Genomic DNA, 10,137 nt, shown 5'->3' with positions numbered 1-10,137 from the left:
ACTTCATTACATAGCTATGATGGGCAGTCAAATTTATTGGCTGATGTCAAGTAGTTGCCGGCCCTCATAGATATCTGGTCTTGGTTTTACTGCCCATCTAGAGACACTAGACAAATTCCCATTAGGGATGTCGCAGATGGGAAAATCTTGATATTGCGAATAATTTTAAGCATCATTTGTGGATGCAGATACGAAAGATTGATCCTAAAATGACTAGCTTGCTTACATTTTGCGATGGGCCCTCAAATACTTTGATATAACAACACCAAACTGAAATCCCTGTGATTGCTTATGGCTCAGATAAGTAATGTCGTGATAGGTCCACCTACACGCACTGGCTCACTGGAAATTGACGATGGGATAGGTACAGATGGTTAAAGGGGTATCAGTGATATTAGCTTTACGAGAAAAAAGGTCGAATCTTATAAAGAAATTATTACCAACGGGCACTATAAGTTCAGTTGTCAAATATGTATTGATATTTATGAATTTAATTTGTAAATTGTTTGCTAATAGTTAACTATAATGACACTTTGGACTAATACGCATAATTAGATTATCCGCCATAAAGCAAAAAAAAATTGCGGAACGTTTATTTCTCTCGTGTGCTTAGTGCGAGTCTTTTAACGTTCTCGATAGCGTAAAAGTTAGCTCATATTTGTATGGAATGGGATCGTTTGCCTATGTTTGCCGCTAGGGGCGCTCTTCCAATTGCATACAAAATTTGGTTAACTTTTACGCTATCGAGAACGTTAAAAAACTCGCACTTGGCAAACTGTTCAGCTCTTGAGGACTCCGGCCCGGATGGCGGCTAGCTGGACAGTTGCTATCAATTAATTGTATAATCTATGGTTGCTATTCACACTGCGTTTCAACATGCCGCTGCCTGCAATTGATTGAAACAAGCTTCGTTACAATTTTATGCATTCAATAATTCTTCAAGAAACGAATTCGATGCGATTCGATACATAGTTCATGTAATTTACAAAAATCATCACAAAATCACCATAATGCAAACACAAATTCGACAATAAAACCCAGTTACATTACCTATGGACCTGGCGAAAGGGAAATAGGGAGGGGCTTCACATTCCAGCGAGGTCCAGAGATATTGTAAGTGAGCTATACCTTTAATTTCTTTTATGATTGACCAAGGTATTTTTTCATGGTTTTCGTTCAGATTCATAACCAAGACCAGTACAGGTAAGATATTAATAGCAAGAGAAAGTAAAACACCCTTTTCATAGTATGTTACGCTTTAAATTTTAATATAGTTCTGACATCGAATACAGACAGTATACACATATTGATCTTAATCAAAACATTAATGTACATGTTACACCTACATGTAAAATAGCCTTAGTGGAACTAACGCACATACACAGAGATACGGAGTGATTAAATAAAATACAATCCAGATATTATACTACACAGGTAAAATAAAAAGTTGGATTAAGATATTATAATTCACATCAATTGCTAAAATAATTATGAGGATCTTGATTCCATATAATATATTAAACGCAATGCGTATTAATTAATTCACATTATTTTAATTTTTTATATTTCATAATTGAATAGGTTCGGATCGAATTAACACAAGTTAAATGCAAAATATATCGTTAAATAAATTAGTCGACCATATTAATAAAATGAAGATCATAGGAACTTATGAATATTGCATTAATGTAGACAATCTGAAACATTATTAATATTATCAAGTATGTACATATTTGTATTGGCGACAGAAAAACACTAAAATTAACATTAAAAACTATGATCGACTAATATAGCGAACCTTTAACTGATTGTAAACAAATTGTAAAATTAAAAATCTAGTTTTCTTAATATCGTTGTAAATTCATACAGCTAACTATATTTTAATACATGTCATAAATATTAAATATCACATAAAGCTAATGTCAGTTCAGTCATAATTACCAACTACTTAAACCATTACAAATTGGTGGGTTTATGTATAGAGACAGAATAACTAAGAAATAAATAGTACAGGTTATAAGAGTATTTTAAAAATAATTATCATTGCTAAATGAGTAAAATAAGATAAAAAGTGTGTCTTGTTGTAAAAGCCTAGTTTATATTAGACAAAGTAGTTACTGGAGCCTATAGACATAACAGCATGAATGTCGCAAGACATGTTGAGATATTATCATCGATGCCTTACGGCCTGGCCACGGGGATCGGCGGTGCGAACAGCGAAGCGGTGGGCGAGGCGACCATTCGCGCAGCACCGTTTGCAGGCCACGGGTACTCACGTTCGCCGCCGCGACTAGTAAGGAAGTCCGACAGCGAAATGTCTATATCGAAATTATCTCGATATTGCTTACAAATTAATAATTTTTTGGTTCAGGACCTATTATTTGGAAAAGATTGTGAAGTACATGATTTGAATAAGAATCGGAGTATACCTATAGATGGAGAATTCCACAAGAAGTACGAGAAATACTTTGGGTGGCTAGACTTCCAAATAGCTGGTCTAGCTAGTATTTCAGCTATTTTATTTTTTTATTGCTTAGATGGGTGGACGAGCTCACAGCCCACCTTGTGTTAAGTGGTTACTGGAGCCCATAGACATCCACAACGTAAATGCGCCACCCACCTTGAGATATAAGTTCTAAGGTCTCAAGTATAGTTATAATGGCTGCCTCACCCTTCAAACCGAAACGCATTACTACTTCACGGCAGAAATAGGCAGGGTGGTAGTACCCACCCGTGTAGACTCACAAGAGGTCCTACCACCAGTAATTACGCAAATTATTATTTTGAAGATTTCATTTTTATCACACGATGTTATTCCTTCACCGTGGAAATCAATCGTGAACGTTGAGTGTTGTTGAGTACGTATTTCATTACAAAAATTGGTACCCGCCTGATATTCGAACACCGGTGCATCGCTCAACACGATTGCACCGGACGTCCGTTAGGCCACGACGACTTTAAAAATATAAAATAAAAAATAAATAAAAAATATAAAAATTTGGGCGTTAATTTTTCGCGGCGAAAACAACTAAACTCATTTAATCACTGTACTATTCGCCGCGACTACCGCTCGACTCCGTGGCTCGCGCCGTCCGTATTCATGCATTTGTTTTGTTCGCCCGCCGCATCGCGCGATTCGCTCGGTACATTTCGCCGGTCGCTTCGCCGGTCGCCGGTGCGCGTGGCTTGTTAGGTACATTTCTATGCGCTTGTTTTAGTCGCTAGACGCTTCGCCGTTCGCACCGCGCGAATATTCGCATCGGCGAATGTCCCGTGGCCAGGCTGTTAATGATATAAAATTAAACGCATCAAACTCAAAAGCAAGCTTGCTTCACAGCAAAAATGGACAACGACGTCGGTCCTGTCACTTAAAATCCAATTCTCAAAATAAAATATTATTACCACAGACCGATGGAGAAGTTGGATAGACTTTTAAGCCGCGCCAATAAAGAAACGAATCTAAAATGGCGGCGGCGGTCATGCGTCATACTCTAAACTATTGCTGTCTTTAGTCGCACACGGCGCGTACTGCACGCAAAAAAAATAATCAGTTCTGACTTTGTTGTTGAGTTCGAGTTTTTTCGTTTTCGAGTTGTGCTACTTAGATGACTGGCAGCAAAAGTGTGTACGCAAGTTGCATCCCAGATGAGACACCTCCCCCTCTGCTAGGGCATGAAGTAAAGTAAAGTACATTCTCATTATTTTTTTACAATAAACAAGTTTTTCTTTAGCCTACTAACCTAATAGGTGTATGGCTCTAATAAAGAATAATAAAAAAATTAAAAAAAAAAAAACTTTTTCTTTCTATCTTTCTTTTTATTTGTTGACCCTACCATCCGTCACGCACACGCCATTTTCGATTCATTTCTTTATTGGCGCGGCTTATATCTATGCAAGACTTTAATTACTTCCTTGTACATTTTGTCTCTATACACCGCTGTGCTCTACACACGAGCTGATTAAAGATCACACCAGTTCTAGCGGCGCTCACATTACACTATATTTCCAGATTAAGCCACCATCACAAAAAAAAAAAATTAATGTACCTTCTTGGCGTTATGGAAAATAGCAATAATGCGTAATATATGAGCCACTATAAAATACTTAAATTATTTACTATTCAGGAAATGAATCAAATACTAGAAACTAATAGTGAAGTTATCATAATGTTATACGGATAAAATTAATTTCATTAAAACGAAGCAACACTCACATGGGATTTAAAAACAATACAGGCTTCCAATCAAATGCCATAAATGATAAAACAGCGAGGTAGATTGAATTGTTTGTTCGCACAACAAATTAGGAATGATACGCTTTCCGCGTCAAACACACACACACATGAACCTTAACACTAATAACACTTCACTTGAACAACATTTAAATACATTTATTGAACAGGTAAGGTTATGCAGAAAATGTTTTTACTACTGTTACTTTAAACACTGCACCTATGACTGTTTTAAGCTGCTTTAAACGCAACAGGAAGCTAGATTTATTTAAGATTCATAAAAGATTTGTTCCTCATAACGGCAGATAAATTTCTTGCTGTTAGCAAATAATTTTCAGTCACTACATAAATTACGTACGTTTAGATTAAAGCTTACAAACTAACAAATTCGTAAATAATTTTGCAGGGCAAAATTAAATATAAGGATTATCGAGACTTTTTATCATCTATGTACTAATATCACTAGAAAATATGACTTTTTTTTCTTACATAATGTCCAAAAAGTTATACGTTTCCCTTCGTACAATAACCTCAAAGAAACGATGGATACACTGCGTAACCATCAGACAGATACATGATTTAGAATAATAGTAATAATAAGCTCCCTAACAAAAGCTTTAAGAAACGTCGCATTCATACTCCAACACAGTCTTGTGATAAAACAGAAGATATCTGAAAAACGAAAAAAAAAACTTTACTCACACTACATCTCCTACACTCTCAGTACATGAGTCCGCATGGGTAGGTATCACCACCCCGCTTATTTCTGCCGTGAAGCAGTAATGCATTTCGGTCTGAAGATACTGAGACCTTAGAAGTGACATCTCAAGGTGGGTGGCGTATTTACGTTGTAAATTTCTATGGGCTCCAGTAACCACTTTACACCAGGTGGATTGTGAGCTCGTTCACCCATTTAAGCAATAAAAAAAAAACTCAAATTGTACTCTTGTAAAATTTCAAGTAATAACACACTCACCCTTCGCTATCTAAAACTTCTCGAAGTGACGCCCTAGTAATCATGTGGTCGTCGCATTTGAACCAGCTTCCTTTCATTTGCCTGACGTATGCCGTGTAGTGTCCTGCGTCCAACGATCCCAAGTGATTGACGACAGCGAACAGAGAGTAGCGATTGTCCTCGAACATTCCTTCCGGCGTGTTATTGTTCTCGGCCGCGCCCACGTCGACGGCACGACGATGCGACGACATAAACGGAGTCATGTCTAATTCAGCCGGGAACGATACGAAGGCGGATATCTTCCGATCGATCTGAGACGAATGCTCGAAACGTTTGAGGTGGAAGCTCGCTACGATCGGCAAAGTCTCTAAAGTCAGCTGCTTGGTGGATTCACGGTAGGCGCGACAGTTGGAGCATTTTATTTTTGCCGCCGAGCCCAGGTGTTCGGCTCTGGTGAAGCGTTCCAAGCAGGCTTGCAGGGAACCTGGCCCGGCCACGTCAAGACTGATGTCCCAGAATGGATCGATGGTTGTGGAGACTCCAGAGCAGGAGGTGCACACGACGTCGCTTTGTAATCCGCCGGTGAATATCTGATCGATAATGCAATTACAACGCCCATTTTCCTTTTTTTCTGTATCTTCTACGCCATTCATGCAATGTCTGTAAATTACAATATATCAAGAATTTTTTTTCCTACCTAAGCTGATAGCTTCAGAGGCTATATCAGCGTAACCTTAATCAGTAGGTGAGCTCACGGGGCTCAAACCTGACGACGTTGCTAACACGAACCCTAGCAAGAGCCGTGCTTCGCAGAATCTACCACCGGATTAGAAACGCGACCCACTGAGAAGATCCGACGAGAAACTCAATGGGTTGTGTCTGGGGGTTAATTTACTTGCCGAGCCCTCCGTCGCAAGCGACGGGTTCGACGAGAACGATGACCGGTGCTTGAGGGACCTAAAAGCACCGTTAGTGGATCGGGAGGATCCGAAATGACGTGTTTGGGGCGACGTCGACTGCTTTCCATTCTTTTCGCAGGATCGGGAATGTAGTTATCGGCGGCCATGATTAGAGGGTTCTCGTGTCGTGCCGCTTTATCGAAGTGGTAAATAAAGCGTTTTAATGAGTTTAGCTTATGTCTGTAATTTCAGACTCACCTATGCAGCACATCAAGAGTGGCAATGAAGAATTCATGAGCATCCTGTTGCTCATATCCAGCCAAGTGACGGGCGTGAGTCCATATTAAATGTAATAGACGATGCAAAGTCAGCGGTGTTTTTGCTCCAGAGTAAAACTCCTAGAAATATAATCATCTACATCTGTACAAATAAATTAAAGAAACTATAATTATGTCTGTGATATCGAATCAAAATTGTTTGTTCAGACTCATTAAATATTTATATTGAAGTCAGTGCATTTTTTTGGATGTTCATAGTTAATATCCGCAGATGATTTATCTGTTTGACATGAAACTTGTTACTTAAAAGTAGGTTAGGTCAGAAATTTCAACAAATGAGTATATTTCATGGATTTAACAATGCTAACAGAAGTATTTGATTGAGTTTTATTGAAACATAATATGCTAAAATTGTTGTGTACTTATTTGTCTGTATGTGTAGACAAGAACACATTATATAAATGACAGATAGACCACTACCTCCTTATTAGTGAAAATGAAAATGTATATTTCTCTACATTGGTAATAATGTAATTTAGAGGAACACCAAAACAAATATTACCTGAAATAGTTTGGAAACTTCACACACCAAGCATTTGCTAGAACTTTGCGACTTACATTTGTGTTTTTCTGCTAAGAAATAATCTCTCAGGAGTGGAGTGTGAATTAGTGTCTGAAACATGAAACTTTTATTAATTATATCTGTTATAATAGAGTTGAATCACTGACAAATTATAATCACTTTCACTTGATGAGAAATTAATGATTTAAGTTAGTTAATACCTAACACTCAGAGAACCATTTTATGTTTACTGTCTTGGTCTGTCTTTGTTTGTTTGTTCACACAAATTTTGTTTTTAAGCTAACTTGTCAATGAAGGAGAGACCTGAAAGTTTAAGCTTGTTGCTGAGAATATAAGCCGTTTCGTAAGTCGTGAGTTTATAAGTCGTTGTGGTCTAAAAGGATAAGACGTCCTTCGTCGGCATTTGTATCTAGCGATGCACTGGTGTTCGAATCTCGGAGGCGGGTACCAATTTTTCTGATGAAATACGTACTTAACCAATGTTCACGATTGACTTCCATGGTTAAGGAATAATATCGTGTAATAAAAATCACACCCGCAAAATTATAATATGGGTAATTACTGGTGGTAGGACCTCTTGTGAGTCTGCATGGGTAGGTACCACCACCCCACCTATTTCTGCTGCGAAGCAATAAAGCGTTTCAGTTTGAAGGGTGGGGCAGCCGTTGTTACTATACTGAACTTATATCTCAAGATGGGCGGCAGCATTTACGTTGTAGATGTCTATGGGCTCCAGCCACTACTTAACACCATGTGGGCTGTGAGCTCGTCCACCCATCTAAACAATAAAAAAAAAAGGCAGACAACCATCCAGTATTAACTTGGAGTCTTGTGTTTGTCTGCTTTTTTCAATTGATTTTAAATGAAAAACAGCTTGTTCAATTGTATTTAAACTAGCGTCTAGATGAACAGCACACCTAAAACTTAAGCTTGCTTGAAATGTATCTCAGAACTGAATAGTAGAAATATTATATAAAATTATGTGTGAAAAATACTTGTATAAACTTTTAATTTACTTAGGTAAATAATAAATAAAGAGATAACACATAATTTTATTTTATGGATTACACTTTTAAACCATCTAAAATAAGTTACCTGAACAATGCAGTTCATGAAGCATGTCGATCCTAGGTTCTGTAAGCCCCGTAAACCTATTGTAGTATGAGGACTGATAAGGCGCCGTTTACGTAGGCGACGAAGAGCCATTGCTTCATTATGGTTTGGTAACCATGGCATAAAAGGTATGCTTATACCAAGGGACCTGCACCAAAATGTAAAGGTTTTTTCACATTCGAAGTTGAGATATACCATGGTAGTAAAATATAGTATTAGCTTAGTTTGTCGAAAAGTTCAATTGAAAAATAATAAAATGTTAGGTTTACATATATCTTTGTCAATATATACCTATTTATCATTAAAATAATCAATTTCTTTTAGAGTTGCATAATATGTTTGGTGAAATAAAAAAAAATCTAAATTCCTTGCTGTTGTACAATTAAGTAAATTATATTTGTTTAATAAAAGATGCATACTTAGCCTCCTTTGCCTTATGTATTGCAGCGATCTCAGTAAGCTCCCTATCATAAATGTAATCTTGGCATTGGGCACAGAAGACATTTCCATAGCTAAGGTCAACATACAGGAAGTGTTTCTTAGATTTGGAGTGTTCTTGAATATGACCAGCATAGCATGCAAAGTAGATACAATGGAGACATGAATGCATACGAGGTCCAGGCTGGCCACAAGCAAAGCAGAGACAGGATGTTGCCTGAAACATCAATCATTCAATGTTGTGTGCAATTGTTACTAACAATTAGTTTAATTTAAATGGCATTGTTTCTTAAATTGTTATTAGTACAAGAATTGTAATTATAGAAACTTCTGAAAAAGCAAATCGTTTTTGAATCTTTTTATTTTTTTTTACTACCTAAGTTGATGGTCTAGTCTCTAGAGACCATGTCAGTGTCGCCGGGCTAATCAGGAGTCGTGTGTATTTTATAGTATTTATATGAAAGCTACGCTAAATTATCACGAATAAAGACCACGCGTTTTATAAATTCCTCCCCTTATGTGTAAATTTCTAAAAACAGAACATAATTCTGTGCTGTTTAGTTAAATTTACCATTGAAATACATAAATGGATGACAAAGAAATCATATTTGTAGTTAATATCAATGTTGCTGAAGTAAAATCAATAATGTGCAACGCTCAAGATTGAACGGCGCATCGTAATTGCGACTAAACGCAAACAGCTGTTTCGAGGTCAAAGATCACTAATCAGCTGATTACAGATTTTAGCACAAAAATATCTCACATAATTTCATACTAGTTTAATAAAACAATCCTTATTTTTCTCATTTTTCTTTAGTTTTCATAAACAAATCAAACAGTTTTATTGGAACAATTTGCGGCGCAGAAACATTTTTGTACAGGTCTTTCGCATTTTTTAAATATAGCCTTTCTTTTAAAAGTTCTTACCTTGTATCTCCGTGCTTCATACGATGTACAGGAAACAAAGAACGCATGTACGATTTTATATGGATTAGTGCCTTTAGCAGCCTTAAAATTATTTAGGTGTATGCAACCATTGTCATTCATTATTTTGGCTTGTAAATTCACCGGTTACAAAGATATCTCGCTGACAGAAATTAGAATGAAAGCATAATAAGATAATGACGGTCGGTAACCAAAATAAAAATAACAAAACACTAATACTGAAAACAAGCAATTAAATGAAAATTCCAAATTCTGAACCAAGAAATCGAATCTGACTGCTGATCGGTATATCAGGAGGTATATTATCTATGCTGCTGAAGCTGACTTGAATGAAATTATTTGACTTTAAGCTGCGAACGGGGCGCGGGGTGTGTGTGTGTTTTTTAAAGAATTTTAAGACCTGGTAACTAAGACTTCTAAGTCATGTCTTATTCTAATTTATATTATAATTTTTTTGAAAAATGATAATATGGAGTGAAATTATATGAAGATGATTAATTTCAGACATTAACCAGCTGGGATGAAATAAAATGAAATGAGATGAGATGAGATGATATGGGATGAAATATAATCTGAGTAATCTCAGTAAAATGGTGTTCATTTACTGAGATTTTTTCAGTGGACTTTTTGGAGGATCCCGAGAAGTTACATTCAGCGGCTTTTTTTAATTTTCCTACATTTGTGCACTTTCACAT

General features: G+C 36.7%; 1 protein-coding gene across 2 annotated transcripts; it reads right to left on the bottom strand.

The window, feature by feature from the left end:
* Nucleotides 1-3,788: 3,788 nt before the first annotated feature.
* On the bottom strand, nt 3,789-9,844 carry not (ubiquitin carboxyl-terminal hydrolase nonstop). Of its 2 annotated transcripts, none has more exons than XM_028171268.2 (7): nt 9,425-9,844; nt 8,479-8,714; nt 8,042-8,207; nt 6,926-7,036; nt 6,344-6,483; nt 5,208-5,846; nt 3,789-4,903 (listed from the first exon to the last, which is right to left on the bottom strand). In XM_028171268.2, exons 1-7 carry the CDS (start codon nt 9,542-9,544, stop codon nt 4,849-4,851), a joined length of 1,467 nt encoding a protein of 488 aa, XP_028027069.1. In that variant the 5' UTR covers nt 9,545-9,844; the 3' UTR covers nt 3,789-4,848. The 2 variants fall into 2 exon arrangements, with proteins under 2 accessions (XP_028027069.1, XP_089590549.1); XM_089734423.1 differs by lacking the exon at nt 9,425-9,844 and adding an exon at nt 9,069-9,151.
* Between the last annotated feature and the right edge of the window lie 293 nt (nt 9,845-10,137).

This window comes from Bombyx mandarina, chromosome 17, assembly GCF_030267445.1.
Source record: "Bombyx mandarina strain Sakado chromosome 17, ASM3026744v2".
Taxonomy (NCBI): Eukaryota; Metazoa; Arthropoda; class Insecta; order Lepidoptera; family Bombycidae; genus Bombyx; species Bombyx mandarina.
The sequence above is the reverse complement of the archived record's forward strand: the minus strand, read 5'-3'. Positions and strand labels throughout refer to the sequence as shown.

What these genes read in the sequence shown, in the direction of transcription:
- not (XM_028171268.2), bottom strand. Translation starts at nt 9,544, where the DNA reads ATGAATGACAATGGTTGCATACACCTAAATAATTTTAAGGCTGCTAAA. An exon ending in CATAAGGCAAAGGAGGCTAA is followed by an intron (nt 8,208 to 8,478) that starts GTATGCATCTTT and finishes ATTTTGGTGCAG; the next exon opens with GTCCCTTGGTATAAGCATAC. An exon ending in AAGTTTCCAAACTATTTCAG is followed by an intron (nt 6,484 to 6,925) that starts GTAATATTTGTT and finishes TTATATTTCTAG; the next exon opens with GAGTTTTACTCTGGAGCAAA.